Source organism: Choloepus didactylus, chromosome 13 (assembly GCF_015220235.1).
Source record: "Choloepus didactylus isolate mChoDid1 chromosome 13, mChoDid1.pri, whole genome shotgun sequence".
NCBI lineage: Eukaryota > Metazoa > Chordata > Mammalia > Pilosa > Megalonychidae > Choloepus > Choloepus didactylus.
Window position 1 is genome coordinate 75,049,456 of NC_051319.1, and position 15,981 is coordinate 75,065,436.

The 15,981-nt window shown below is 36.1% G+C and overlaps 1 protein-coding gene across 5 annotated transcripts in view; it reads left to right on the forward strand.

The window, feature by feature from the left end:
• RAD50 (RAD50 double strand break repair protein) overlaps positions 1-15,981 on the forward strand; it is a 289,914-nt gene that overhangs the window by 229,869 nt on the left and 44,064 nt on the right. For all 5 annotated transcript variants that reach the window (XM_037801333.1, XM_037801334.1, XM_037801335.1 and 2 more), the window contains 6 exons: positions 8,702-8,891; positions 9,351-9,477; positions 9,925-10,118; positions 11,509-11,619; positions 12,062-12,154; positions 12,229-12,342. In XM_037801333.1, the coding sequence (XP_037657261.1) occupies positions 8,702-8,891; positions 9,351-9,477; positions 9,925-10,118; positions 11,509-11,619; positions 12,062-12,154; positions 12,229-12,342 (829 nt within the window). The remainder of the gene's footprint in view (positions 1-8,701; positions 8,892-9,350; positions 9,478-9,924; positions 10,119-11,508; positions 11,620-12,061; positions 12,155-12,228; positions 12,343-15,981) is intronic.

Consider the following 15,981-nt stretch of genomic DNA (forward strand, 5'->3'; position numbering starts at 1 on the left):
TGGGGGCGTAATACATTCAAACCAGCACACATGGCTCTCTCGCTCGCTCGCTCTCTCTCCCTCCCCCTCTCCCCCTCCCTCTCCCTCCCTCTCCCTCCCTCTCTCTCTCTCTCCCCATTCCATTTCTGAAGGACTCTAATAATGGATTAAGACCTATCCTGAATGAGGTGGGTCACACATTAACTGAATAGTCTAGTCCAAAGGTCCTACTTACTGTGTTTCCCCACCCACAGGAATAGATTAACTTTTTTTTTTTTTTTTCATTTTTATTGAGATTGTTCAGATAACATACAATTATCCAAAGATCCAAAGTCTACAATCACTTGCCCCTGGGTACCCTCATACAGCTGTGCATCCATCACACTTAATTTTTGTTCAATTTTTAGAAACTTTTCATTACTCCAGACAAGAAATAAAGTGATAGATGAAAAAAGAAAAGAAGAAAAGGAAACTCTAATCCTCCCCTATCCCTAACCAACCCCCCTCAATTGTTGACTCGTAGTATTGGTATAGTACATTTGTTACTGTTTATGAAAAAATGTTGAAATGCTACTAACTGTAGTATATAGTTTGTAATAGGTATATAGTTCTTCCCTATGTGCCCCTCTATTATTAACTTCTAATTGTATTGTCATACATTTGTTCTGGTTCATGGAAGCGATTTCTAGTATTTGTACAGTTGATCATGGACATTGCCCACCATAGGGTTCAGTTTTATACATTCCCATCTTTTGACCTCCAACTTTCCTTTTGGTGACATATATGACTCTGAGCTTCCCCTTTCCACCTCATTCACACACCATTCGGCGCTGTTAGTTATTCTCACATCTTGCTACCAACACCCCTGTTCATTTCCAAACATTTAAGTTCATCCTAATTGAACATTCTGCTCATACTAAGCAACCACTCCCCATTCTTAAGCCTCGTCCTATATCTTGGTACCTTATATTTCATGTCTATGAGTTTACATATTATGATTAGTTCCTATCAGTGAGACCCTGCCATAATTGTCCTTAGCGTCTGGCTTATTTCACGCAGTATATTGCCCTCGAGGTTTTGTCATCACCCCATTTTTTTTTTAATATGGTTTTGTTCACTCACCATACATTCCATCCCAAGTAAATAATCGATGGTTCTCTGCATGGTCATACATTTATGTGTTCACCACCTTCACCACTATCTATATAAGTACATCTGCATTTCTTCTACAAGGCAAGAGGGAGAGTCAAAGAAGGTAGAGAGGCAAAAGAAAGAGGAAAAAAAAAATGACAGGAAGCAGCAAAAGGAAAAATAACCTTAAATCAAAGTAGAATAAAGAATCAGACAATACCACCAATGTCAAGTGTCTAACATGCCTCCCTTATCCCCCCCTCTTATCTGCATTTACCTTGGTATATCACCTTTGTTACATTAAAGGAAGCATGATACAATGATTCTATTAGTTACAGTCTCTAGTTTATGCTGATTGCATCCCTCCCCCAATGCCTCCCCATTTTTAACACCTTGCAAGGTTGACATTTGCTTGTTCTCCCTTGTAAAAGAACATATTTGTACATTTTATCACAGTTGTTGAATACTGTAGATTTCACCAAGTTACACAGTCCCAGTCTTTATCTTTCCTCCTTTCTTGTGGTGTCTCACATGCTCCCCACCTTCCTCTCTCAACCATATTCATAGTTACCTTTGTTCAGTGTACTTACATTGTTGTGCTACCATCTCCCAAAATTGTGTTCCAAACCATGCACTCCTATCTTCTATCACCCTGTAGTACTCCCTTTAGTATTTCCTGTAGGGCGGGTGTCTTGTTCACAAAGTCTCTCACTGTCTGTTTGTCAGAAAATATTTTGAGCTCTCCCTCATATTTGAAGGACAGCTTTGCTGGATATAGGATTCTTGGTTGGCGGTTTTTCTCTTTCAGTATCTTAAATATATCACACCACTTCCTTCTTGCCTCCATGGTTTCTGCTGAGAGATCCACACATAGTCTTATTACGCTTCCTTTGTATGTAATGGATCGCTTTTCTCTTGCTGCTTTCAGGATTCTCTTTGTCTTTGACATTTGATAATCTGATTATTAAGTGTCTTGGCATAGGCCTATTCAGATCTCTTCTGTTTGGAGTACGCTGCGCTTCTTGGATCTGTAATTTTATGTCTTTCATAAGAGATGGGAAATTTTCATTGATTATTTCCTCTATTATTGCTTCTGCCCCCTTTCCCTTCTCTTCTCCTTCTGGGACACCAATGATACGTACATTATTGTACTTTGTTTCATCCTTGAGTTCCCAGAGACGTTGCTCATATTTTTTCATTCTTTTCTCCATCTGCTCCTTTGCGTGTAGGCTTTCAGGTGTTTTGTTCTCCAGTTCCTGAGTGTTTTCTTCTGCCTCTTGAGATCTGCTGTTACATGTTTCCATTGTGTCTTTCATCTCTTGTGTTGTGCCTTTCATTTCCGTAGATTCTACTAGTTGTTTTTTTGAACTTTTGATTTCTACCGTATATATGCCCAGTGTTTCCTTTACAGCCTCTATCTCTTTTGCAATATCTTCTCTAAACTTTTTGAATTGATTTAGCATTAGTTGTTTAAATTCCTGTATCTCAGTTGAAGTGTACGTTTGTTCCTTTGACTGGGCCATAACTTTGTTTTTCTTAGTGTAGGTTGTAATTTTCTGTTGTCTAGGCATGGTTTCCTTGGTTATCCAAATCAGGTTTTCCCAGACCAGAACAGGGTCAGGTCCCAGAGGAAAGAAATATTCAGTATCTGGTTTCCCTGAGGGTATGTCTTAGAAAATTGCACCACCCTGTGATGCCTCAGGTCACTGTGCTTTTCTGCCCAGCAGGTGGTGCCTGTTAGCCTATAATTCTTGACTGGTGTGAGAAGGTATGGCCATGTTCCCCCAGGCTCTGGGGTCTGGTTCTGAACGGAAAGGGCCCCACCCCTTTCCTCCTAGAGAAGACAGAGCCCCCAGGTGGAGGTCATTAGCATTTCAATGGTCTCGCTCTCTGCTTGTGCTGTCTCCGCCCTTCCCTGAGTCACAGCCCTGGAAACTGAAAATGACTGGGGCTTTCTCCACTGAGCGGAAAAAGAAACATAGTCCCCTTCAGACCCAGTCCAAGGCGACCCTCCGGCTCTCCAAGGTCAGTCGTCACCCAAAGCCTCTGTCTGTTTTTTGGGGATGCGTACCTGTAGTGAGCAGTTCACACTCGCTACTTAAAACCCCAGTTGGAGCTCAGCTGAGCTATATTTGCTTGCTGGGAGAGAGCTTTCTGGCACCACGAGGCTTTGCAGCTTGGGCTGTGGGGGAGGGGGTCTCACGACTTGGATCCCCAGGTTTTACTTACAGATTTTATGCTATGTTCTTGGGCATTCCTCCCAATTCAGGTTGGTGTATGATGAGTGGATGGTCTCGTTTGTCCCCCCCGCAGTTATTCTGGATTATTTACTAGTTGTTTCTGGTTTTTTGTAGTTGTTCCAGGGGGACTACTTAGCTTCCACTCCTCTCTATGCCGCCATCTTGCTCCACCTCTCTAGATTAACTTTTAAGAACATGTTTTTCTGGGGTACATTCAGCTTCAAACTGCTGTACCATCCAATGCTTAGCATATGGTTGGTTCTTGGAAAGGATGTGTCGAATGAATAAAAATTAAAGTCAGAATTCTTAGCCATTATGTTCTATTTCATACCGTTACTTATATGATAAGGAGAAACAATTAGCTTGTTTAAAGGTAAGCTTGTATTTAAACTAGTCATGAGGCAGACGTAGTCTTAGAGTTTGGGGTGGTTGTTTGCTTAATTCCTGATACTTGGTTTAAGGGCATAAATTTTGTTGGATTTAGAAGTCTTCACTGTTATATCACTTCCTAAACCCACAAAAAATTAAAGTACTGAAAAGCTCTCCCCAAAGACAAATTTTAAACTATATTTTTATCTATTTACCTCTTTCAAAAAGAATGAATCACAGATGATTTTTTGTTTTTATGTTTCTCCTTATTTTTACAAGAAATTCAGATGATGGTCTATTTATAAATCAAATAAAGTCAAGAAGTATGTGCTGATTGCCTTGCCAAAACATAGAGTACAGGCACAGGCTCATCACGGACCAGTAAGAGATGACCCTCAAGGAGCTGATGAACTAACTAAGCTAACAAGCACTCAGATTTAGGCATTTAGAAAGCCAGGCTTAATAAAGCTATTAATTGGTTCAAACAAATGGATTAGTTAAGAAAAGAAATGCCAGTAATCTACAGAATGAAAAAAGGACTTTGAGGAGGAGAGAAGAGGAAGAATATAAAGCCTAGAGAAGTTGGCCTCACTGTTGAAAGGAAGAAAAGGGAGGGGGAATTCAGAGCAGTGTGTGCAGAGGCACGGGGAGTATGACCTATGCTGCAATAGAAATGTTATCTGGAGTTTGGGAAATTATTTGTAGGGATTAATTTCCATAAGCTGGGAGGAAAGGGCTACAGTATATTCGGGCCTAGTTACAACTATATGATAGATGAGGAGGAACCATTCTAAGGGACTTAATGACAGGTATATTTTAGAAAAATTAATCCAATGTTAATACATTGAGCGGATCAGACCGGGAAAAAGTCTGGAAACAAAAAAACCAGGAGGGTATGTTGTCTTGGAATACCAAAGTGGTGTTCCAGGAAGAAGAGAAAAGGCCTAAGAAGATATGCTTTGTGGGAGCCAGCCTCCAAGATGCCCCCCAGAGAGTCTCTCCTGGTTTTCACATCTTGTGTAGTATCCTCCTACATTGTTCAAGAATTGATCTGTAACTAATAGAATGTGACAGAAGTGATGACATGCCCCTTCCAAGACTAATTATATAAGGCACTGTGCCTTGTTGTTCTTGGTCTCTTTCTTGTATCTGAGGGAAGCCAGCTGCTCTCTTGTGAGCAGTCCGCATGCTATGGACCTGAGACCTTCAAACAATCATATCAGTGAGCTTGGAAGCAGATTCTCTAGCAGTTGAGCCTTGAGATGACTGCTGCAGCCCTGGCTAACACCTTGAGTGAATTTGGGTTTCTTCTGATCTTCATGAGACATCCTGATTCAGAAGCCCCCAGATAGCTGCTCCTGACCCTCAAAACTCTGTGAAATAATAAATGCTGTTGTTTTAAGCTGCCGAGCTTTGAGGTGTATTATTAATGCAGCAGCAGATAACTAATAAAAGCACTAAGGGTGAAAAACAGATTATTGAGGGGAGGGGGGTTGTTACAGAGAATGTAATAAGGATACAGAGGCAGGAGTTTGAGAATGAAAGGGAATGAGAAGAGTAAGGCGGTAGCTTAAAGAAAGGTCAAATAAAAGATGAAATTTGAAGTTAGTAGAGGAAATGTGAGCTTAGTTTTGTGTCAAACTGATATATGATAAATAGCAGAAATCAAGATTGTATTATATTTTAGGACTCTTGTCCTCACAGCTTCTCTAAGTAAGGAACATGTCTTATTTACTGTTATACCCCCTCTGTCCTTCCTTTATTGTAACTCTAGTAACTGTTTGCTGAATGAATGAGAACTGTGATATCTGTTCCAATTCTTTATTGCTGCATAGCAGACCTCCTTACAACTTAGTGACTCACAACAATGATTTATTAGTCAGCTGGGTAATTCTCTCTTGGGGTCTTGCCATTGCATTCGGTTGTTAAGTGCAATTATCTCAAGGCTTGACTGGGCTGAAGATTCAAGATGACTTACGTGGATGGCAGTGATGCTGACTCCTGGCTGGAAGCTCAGCAGGAGCTGTCAAACAGAATAGCTTCACATGGTCTCTACATATGCCTTGGGCTTTGGCAGTGTAGCAGCTGGGTTACCAGAGAAGTATCCCAAGAGCAAGTATTTCATGAGATATTGCAAATCTCTTAAGGCCTGGGCCCAGAAACTGACATAGTCTTACTTGTGTGATTTTCTGTTGGTCAGGGTAGTCACAGAGTCTGCGAAAACTGAATGGGAGAAGACAAACATGCCACCTCTAGATGGGAGGATTGTTAGAGTATTTGTGACTAACTTCAATCTGCAAAGTACTCCTTATCAGGAGTGGCATTCATGTGTCATTCTAGTCACCACACATCACGTAAGATAACCTGAAACTAGAATAGGTTCAGAGAAAGCACTAAAAATGGACCAAGATGTTAGCAGAGCTGCCAAATTAAGACAGATAACAAAGTTAAGCCTCTTCTGCCAGAGGCATCAAGACATGAAAACCAGATGAACAGTCACATGATAAGCCCAAGTTTGTTCACCAAGCTGTATTAGTAGCACCCTACATCCATTGCAGCATCCTGGAGAATTGGAGAAGGATGAGTTTAGGATAAATGTGAAGTCCTTTATTGCATAGTAGGAAGTAACATTATAAAACACATTATAGTATTTTAAAGTTTAAATCCACAAATGAAAGGTCAGTAATGAATTAATAACAGAGTCCTATTGTTCTTGTTAATGTGACAAGCAGTGGCTGAGGAGTACAGTCAAATTGATTTCTAATTCTCTTTCTCACTCTGCTGGGTGACCTTAGAGATGCCACTTAACCCATCCAGACCTTAGTTTCCCCCATGTAATAAGTAAGAAGGTTGACTGAGCTGATCAACAAACTTCGTTCTAGCTCTGCTTGTAGTACAGGACACTACTGTCATACATTCCCTGGAGTCACTGTCAGAGACAGTATTTATGACAGTCACTCAGGTGGAGGGTTATTAATGAGAAGAGGAGTACGGTAACAAAAAAAGGTTATTTTTATCAGTGTGTCATTTGTCTGAGTTTCTCCTTTAAAATATACCCTTGATGCCAACACTATCATGAGAACTGTCTATTCATTGAACAAATATTTACTGAATAGGCACTCTGCTAAGGTGTTAGTAATACAGCAGTAACAAAACAAAGTCCCTGCCCTTGTGCAATTTATATTCTAGTAATAATAGATAAAATCAATATTATATAATAACCAAATAATAAATATCTACTATGTCAGATGTTGATTAGTGCCATGGAAAAACATACAGCAGAGTAAGGGAATAGGGAGAGCCTGAGGGGTGGTGGTAAGGGAGTTGCTGATGAGCTTGGCATTTGAGCAAAGATGAGGGAACCAGCCATGAAGTACTGCAGAAGAGCATTCTAGTCTGTACAGTCCTTGAGGCTTGTTTGGTCTGAAGGCCAAAGAAGAAAATAGTAGAAAATTGAGAGAGAGAGTAGGAGGACCCAAACTCACCAACACTTAATGTGAGACCACTATCGTGAAAGAAATCTCAGCTGAAATATGCCTGTTTGTCATTTTTGCCTTGTACGGACTCAGGTTCATTTATTATAATGAAAAATACAGTGGGATGGGGGTGATGATTTGGGTGTTCTTTTTTACTTTTTATTTTTTATTCTTATTCTGATTCTTTCTGATGTAAGGAAAGTGTTCAAAAATAGATTGGGGTGATAAATGCATGACTATATGATGGTACTGTGAACAGTTGATTGTACACCATGGATGATTGTATGGTGTGTGAAAGTATTTCAATAAATCTGAATTTAACTTAAAAAAAATTATAGGTCTTAATACTGCATAGATCAGTTCAGGTTGGCATTTCTGTGAACTTTTAAAAAATTGTTAAATAATAGCAGTAAGTAAGAGCTAACCTTGAGTTTCTAATTTTTCCTTTAATTTATTATGAAATTTCATTACAGACCACTTTAATTTATTATACCAGTTTAATTTACTGTGCTAATTTAATTTTAAACAAGAATTTGAAGTTTTTTCTGAAATAAACTCCTTGATTGCTTTTTTTTTAAGATTAAATGCAAGTTTTATTGCTTTGGAGATGTCAACAGAGTTAAGCGTAGGGCTAGTATATGCTGCAGAGGTGCAGTTCATTAGCTAGAATAGCTCTGATAAAATGGATTGACGACTTTTGTATCTTAAACACACATAGCATTTGGCTGACTGGGTTCATTTGTTCTTTCCTTCTTTTCTGTCATTTTTAAAATTTTTCATTTTTAAGTAATTTTAGACTTACACAAAAATTGTCAAAATAGTACAGAGAATTCTTGTGTACCCTTCACTCAGCTTCTCCTGATATTAACAATTTAGCCATAATACAGTTATCAAAACCAGGAAATTAACATTTATATAATACTATTAACTAAATTACAACGTTAATCAAATTTCAGCAGTTTTTCCATTAGTGGCCTTCTTATGTTTGAGGATCCAATTCAAGATCCCATTTTGCCTTTAGTTATCTCTCCCTAGCTTCCTGTAGTCTGTAATAGGTTGTCCTCAGTCTTTTTTGTCTTTTCGTGACTTTGATACTTTTGATTAGTCTGTTCAGTTAATTTTTAAAATTTCTCTCGACTTGGCAAACACCACAGTAATAATCATTGAAGCAGCATCTACCAGTATATACTAAAATAAGTGGGGCTAAAAGGAGAAACTGGATATTTGCTGGATAGTCTCAAAAGTATCTCTCCTAAGATACTGATTAATTACTAAGACAAAAATAGTAAATTCAAAGTGGATAAACCTGACTGATAACCATCTTAACAAAGTGAACAAGATTAACATCCCCAGTAATAAGACACATTGACCCACTGATATGATGCCTCTAGAAGGATAAAACATCACATCTTTGGTACTCTTGCCAAAAATACTCTTGCCAAAAAAACACAATATAATGATGAGAAAAAATCAGATAGCCTATTTTTAATTGTGTTTTCTGTTAAGGCAAAGTATAGTTGATTTGAAGGAGAAGGAAATACCAGAATTAAGAAACAAATTGCAGAATGTCAATAGAGACATACAGCGCCTAAAGAATGACATAGAAGAACAGGAAACACTCTTGGGTACGATAATGCCTGAAGAGGAAAGTGCCAAAGTATGTCTGACAGATATTACAATTATGGAGAGGTTCCAGGTAAGTTTATTCTAGGTTAAGGCAGAAAAAAATGTATTCCATAGTGGTTTGAATATGAAGGGTTAGAGTGTTAAACACAGTAGCTATTATCAGGTGCAGATTGTCGATTGAGTTCCCCATCCTGAGTTTCAGTGTTCTCAGGATGTAACTGCTTAGTTTGCATTCCTGGGTTTAAATATTTTTATTCATAAATTATGGGAATTAAGAAGTATTTCTGTTTGCTTTTCATTTTTAGTCTGCCTCCTTTTTGTTTACATCATTTGAATTACTAAAAAATAATTTTATTTTTATCATATTAAGCTCCTAAAATTATATCTGGAAACAGTTACAAGTTTAGAGTTTAAAAAATAATTGATAATAGCAATTAATTCTTAAAAGATTTTGAATAATAATGTACTGAGTTCCTCAAAGGAAGTAACTTTGTTACTTTATTTTTTGTTACTTTGTTATATTCTTAAGATGGAACTTAAAGATGTTGAAAGAAAAATTGCACAACAAGCAGCTAAGCTACAAGGAATAGACTTAAATCGAACTGTTCAACAAGTAAACCAGGAAAAACAAGAAAAACAACACAAATTAGATACAGGTAATATAGTCTGTTTCCTCATATACCATAAAGTGTTGAGCATTCGCAGCATGTATGTATTTCCATAAATTTTATCCCCCTTACATGGATAAGGAACTGTCTTTCTTCCTTGCAGTCTAGAGTATAGTCACTCTTTTTTCTCAGAAGCATCACTTCTTTTCTTTGTTTCTTTTCTTTGTACAACAATTGAATGACAGGAGAGTATCAGATCAGCTATACTTTCTCAGCCATACCTGCTCTGTGAGCCTCATCTGTGAATGGCCAGGAGGGGACAACAGGAAGGTTTGGGTGCTGGAGGGGTTCTTGTTGCCCTTCTGTTGCAGTGGGTGGGACCCGTAGAAACTTGGCCTTTGTTGAATGTATAGACCTATAAAAACTGGAAGGATGCTACTCATGATATTTTCTGTTCTCTTAAATAAATCAGTGTGCCAATATGTTTTCATGCAGTTTCCAGTAAAATTGAATTGAATCGTAAGCTTATACAGGACCAGCAGGAACAGATTCAACACCTAAAAAGTACAACAAATGAACTTAAATCAGAGAAGCTTCAGATATCCACTAACTTGCAACGTCGTCAGCAACTAGAAGACCAGACTGTGGATTTATCCACTGAAGTTCAGTCCTTATATAGAGAGATAAAGGTAGGAACATTAATATTTAGTTTTTAAATTGGTTCAAAGTTTTAAAATATTGTTTATTGGTGTAATAGCTAGAACTGTGGTTACTATAAACATCAAGTGAGAGTGGTTTAATAGTTTTTTGTGTGGCTCCAGGGAGAAAAAAACTTCTACTAATGAATAAGGGTTTCTGGGAGAAGGATCTTGGCCATGATAAGGAAGAATTGGCTGACTGGCTAAGTAGTGAACATATTGTTATTGGGATTGGTCATGCAATGGCTGGATTAGCTCCATTTAGGATTCCTGCTTATATGGGAAGTTTGTTTTATCTACAAATTCTGTATCTGTGGCAGACATTGCCTTGCAATCATATCACTCTTTCCATCCATTTATTCCAGATGTAGTCTCAGAATCTTTTCCAATACAATGAGCAGGCACTGAGTTGCCTTAAGAAATGGAACCCATTTGCTATCCATTATCTAGATTAATGAAATCCAAGACTTATCAATCAAATTTATGAACAGTTTTAGAAACAACAGTCTTCTCTAGGTTTTCATAATTATACACTTAGTAAGCACAAATATATTTCTGAATCAGTCATTAATTATTAGTAAATGTTTATTTCTTAAATATTTTTGAATTATCAGAGGCTTAGAGAATGATGTAAAATAATACTACATTGCATTTATATAATTTTTTATGGTTTATAAAGTATTTTGATGTTAAAACATTCAGTATCTCAGCAACCCTGTTGAGATAGGTAATTAAATCCCCTTTATATAGAAAAAGAAATTGAGACTCACAGATATCACATGACTTGCCCAAGTTCATGCAGCTGATAAGAGACAGGATTGGTTTTCAGGTAGGTCTTATGATGCCTAAGACATTTGACTTTCCACCATACCATACCACTTCTCATTATAATAAAATATAACTACATTGAAGTAATACTAAATATAATTGTATCTACTTGATATAGTAGATATTTCAGGATCTCAAAGTGCTTGAGGATCATTGTTTTGATATATAACTATGTGGTAAAAATGTTCTAAGGCCAAATTATACTGATAGGAAAGCAGTTTATTATTTGAAAGCCCTCTTCTGTGCTAGATAGGTGTGGACACACCAACATCAATGTACCAGTATACTTTTATTTCCATAAAATATCTGCTTTGCCTTTGCATTTACTAGTTCCTTTGACCCTGGACAAGTCGTTCTCTGTGCCTGTTAGATCATCTGATATATGGGGATGAAAATAATGGTACCTTCCTCACAGGGTTGTTGAAGGGAGCAAGTGAGTTGATTTTTGAAGTGTGGCACATAGTAAGTGCTTTTAATTGTGACTATAAAGTCTGACACCTAAAATAAGAAAATGGAATGATATGTAAGTCTTTTATCTTTTTAAAATTTTTAGGATGCTAAAGAGCAGGTAAGCCCTTTGGAAACAATACTGGAAAAGTTCCAGCAGGAAAAAGAAGAATTAATCAACAAAAAAAATAAAAGCAACAAAATAGCACAAGATAAGGTAGGTATTCATTTATATGTTTACTTTTCAAATATCTGTTACAGTTATTATTATGTTCATAGCACTGTTGGACACTGTTATTTCATATGACATTAAGTAATAAAGATAAATAGTATTTTCAGATTTGTGATACAATTTTGACATCAGAAATTCTTGTTAGAATAAAAATTAAACTTAAATTATTTTGTTTCTTGGTCTAAAGTAGAAAGTAAGAATTGAAAGGACCTGGGAGACTATTAATCCAATCTCATCGGCGATAAAGGGACTCCTTTGACATCATAGAATTTGGTGGTGGTTGAAACTGGAACATAGGTCTCCTAACTTTAAAGCCAGGGTTTCACTGAGCTCTCCATCTAAGTTTTCATTGCCTTAAAATAAGACGTTTCCTTGGGAATAAATCTTGGTCCCAATCATTATAAATTTAATTAATCTTTTTCCACAGTTGAATGATATCAAAGAGAAGGTTAAAAATATTCATGGTTATGTGAAAGACATTGAGAATTATATTCAAGATGGGAAAGATGACTATAAGAAGGTAATTTAAAAATTAAATTTATTTATATGGTTGTATTTTTATTTCACACACTTAAAGAATTTTCTGTTTTGTAGCAAAAAGAAACTGAACTTAATAAAATAATAACTCAACTAAGTGAATGTGAGAAACATAAAGAAAAGATAAATAAAGAAATGGGAATCATGAGACAAGATATTGATACACAGAAGGTAGGTTTTTCTGGTAGTGACATGGTTGTTTATAGTATCACTTATACCAATAACTTTTTTATTTTTTATTTTTTTACTTTTATTTTCAATAGAACATCCATGAGAAGAAATGCAAATAGTAGAGAAAAAACAATTCTAATAACAATTCTTTTCTTCCCGTATTTTTCATTTTTATTTTCAATGGAAGATCCACTTGGTAAAGTTCAAACATAAAAGCATAAAGTTAAATTTACCTTCTCTTTTCCTATTCCCTAGTCTCACTCCTAGATGTCATTACTGTTAACAGTTTCTTGTTTGTTCTTACAGAAATTTTTTATTCATATTCCAGTAAATAGATACATAGAGATAGATACATTTTATATATATAAATTTACAGATGGGAGCATATCCATATTATTCTGTACCTTGCTTTTCCCATTTAATGCAGTTCGATCTTTACAAATCAATTTACAGGCCTACCACATAGTTTTTAATGATTATAAAATATTCTGTTTTGTGTATGTACCATAACTTTCTTAGGGTGATTACGTTTTTCCTTATTGCACACTTTGTGGCAGTGAATATCTTTCTACAAACATCTGTATCTTTTTTTACTTGTACTAACGTCATTACGTAGGATAAATTCATAAAAAGATTGAAGGCTAATAGATTTCTTAAAAGTTGTCTGTAAGGAACATATATATTAATTCACTTTTCTGGTGATTTATATATCATTTATTTTCCCTATTAAGAAAATGAATTTCCACAATATAATTAAAATCACATTGAGAAGCTTTACTGAGCATGCCTTACATGTGTATAGAAATTAATACCATACCATTTTTCTCTTATTGCTGTTTAAACAAATTTTGCTATTTGAATGCTTAATCGCTTGGTTAAGTAGTAGTTAAAAATCTCTTTGAAGATGAGCCAGATAAACTTCCTCTAGTTTTAGCACCAGGAATTTCAGACATATAAAATATCAGTCAAAGGTGAATGGAATTTCTGCCTGATCTAATAAATGCTGAAAACTAAATTTATGATGCATATATAACAAAATATTTAATTATCACTAGCTTATATATATATGGGTTACCTATATATTACAATTACACACAATTACAATTTGTGAATCGGTAATGGCTCTCCATATACATATATAAAGAGTTTTAAGATTTACTAATCTGAATTATCCTTTTCAAGTTGGCCTTGAAAACATGGTGAATCTGACAGTATTTGTTCACTTTTTAACATACTAACCTAGTTCCTGAAATAATTTGCTAGGTTATATATAATAGAACAATGCCAAATAAATTTTAAATTAGTGAGAAAAAGAGGCAGTCTACAAATAAGGACAAGAGAGTAATGAAACCTGGAGAGAAGTAAATATATAAAATGTATAAAATGAAGTCTGATATGCTTGTTAAGGCTTCTGGCAGCCAGAGGAAGAGAGGAAGTCATAATTAGTTGAGATTGACATTGTCTCAAATAAAAAGAAACCAGTTCCTTGTACTGAGACCAGAGAAAAATACCTCCATAGGCACTCACGGAGGGAACGCTGTATAGAGTAATAAGAGCCACATCTTCAGCAGACGTCATGGGGCTGCTGCTGCTTTTTTTTTTTTTTTTTTTTTTAACAGTGTCTCAGTATCACCCTCGATGAAGTTCTGTAGAGAGGTTGGTATAATTGAAGTCAGGAATAAATGTTAAAGTGTTTAGAAAGCCAGGGTTCTTAACTAGGGTTACAATAAAATCACTTGGGTTTTTTCCACACCTAGCTAGCTTTATATCCAAGAGAAGTAAAACATGTTCATACCAAAACTTGTACAGGAATGTTCATAGCAGCATTATTCATAAAAGCCGAAAAGTAGAAACAATCAAAATATCTATCAGCTGATGAAGGGATAAACAAAATGTGTTTATCCATTTAATGGAATGTGTGATAACCATTTATATGAAATGTCCAGAATAGGCACATTCATAGAGGCAGAAAGTAGATTAGTGGTTGCCAGGGGTAGCAGGGAAAGGGGAGTAACTGACTGCTAATGGTCATTGAGTTTCTTTTTGGGGTAATAAAATGTTCTGGAGATAAGCTAAGTGGTGATGTTGTAAATATACAAAAAACCATTGAATTTTACACTTTAAAATGATAAATTTTATAGCATGTAAATTATATCCCAACTTAAAAAAATCCCCTGGGTTATTAAAAATGTACATCTCTGTCTCCATTCCACACCAGTAAATCAGAATACCAGGGGCTTGGGCTGAGGCATGTATGTTTTATTAAAGTTTTCTATGTGTTCTTATACATCCCCTTAACTATCAGTCTCTAAGCCAGAGCACTGCATAGACTGCATAACTTTCAGGCAATCATCTATAAATGGCATGGTTCACCATTTTAAGTACCTGGAATACAGTTTATTTTTATGTTTCCTTTAGATGACCAGTTGTGTGCCTTAACTATTGGGTTACTAGGATTAAGTAAGAGCTGGTCAGCCTAACAGTAGCGTATTTATATGTTAATTTAAGCTCTACTTAATTTAGTCCCCAGAATCATAAAATTCTGGAATTGGAAGTCTAATAATCTGCCTCCCTCATTTTTCAGATGAAGGAAACTGGAGGTGACCTGACTAGCCCAGGATCACAGAAGTAGTAACAGAGGTAGAACTTGACCATAGAGTGTCAATTTTCTAATACAGTAGAAAAGTAATTCTGAACTAAAACAGCATATGTCCCCTCCCCACCCCGATACTTTATATTTTATAAACTATAGCTGGACTTCTCACTGCTTGAAGTACAGAGGACAAATTTGATCCAAAAGGCATTTCACTAGCAATTATTGAGGGCAGGCACTGTGCTTTTCATACACTAATTCATTTAATCTTCATAGTATCTCTCTCTAATAGGTGGTATTATTATCATCATGTTACAAACAAACAGACTCAAAGAAATTAAACTAATTTGCCCAAAGTCATCCATTTTGAAAGTGGGAGATCTGAGATTTGAGCCTAAGTCTACCTGATTTCAAAGTAGACTTTACTGTACTATGCTAGCTTTCAAAACTAAAGTAAGAGTAATAAAAATTGACCTAAAAGAAAGAGATGCCTAGCTTTCTGGTGGTCAGCAGGCAGACAGACTGGAAACAATATATCATGCCAAAAACCAATCTCATTTGGAAAGGAGATAGTCTTTGAAGAGTCCTTTTATGTGGTTATAAAAGCAAATTCAAGTGTTATATAATGTCAGATGAAAGCAGGCAGTGGCAACTTCCATTTTTCCTAATAAGAAATTCAAGCATAGTTCCCCTTGGAAGCACCTTGGAGAGTCGCAGCAGCTGCAGTGATACATTAGGTTACCTTGGCAACTAAGGATATTTACAACCAAATCATCTTAGTTACTTTTAATGGTGTGTAATAATGCCTTTAAATAGGTATATATTTATGTTATTGTTTCCAGAAAAAATGAAAGTAACTTTAATGAAATGAAAATGAAAGTTTCCCCAAAAAAGAAAACAATCTCTCAAAATAGTGATTCATAAATGGGCAGGGTTGGATGTGAACGTTAAGTGCAGGAGAGAAGTCTTTGACTTACCACCTCGTTCCTAACTCCCAGATCCTTTCTCATTGGTGATCCCCCTGCAATTACTGTTAGCAGCAAGAT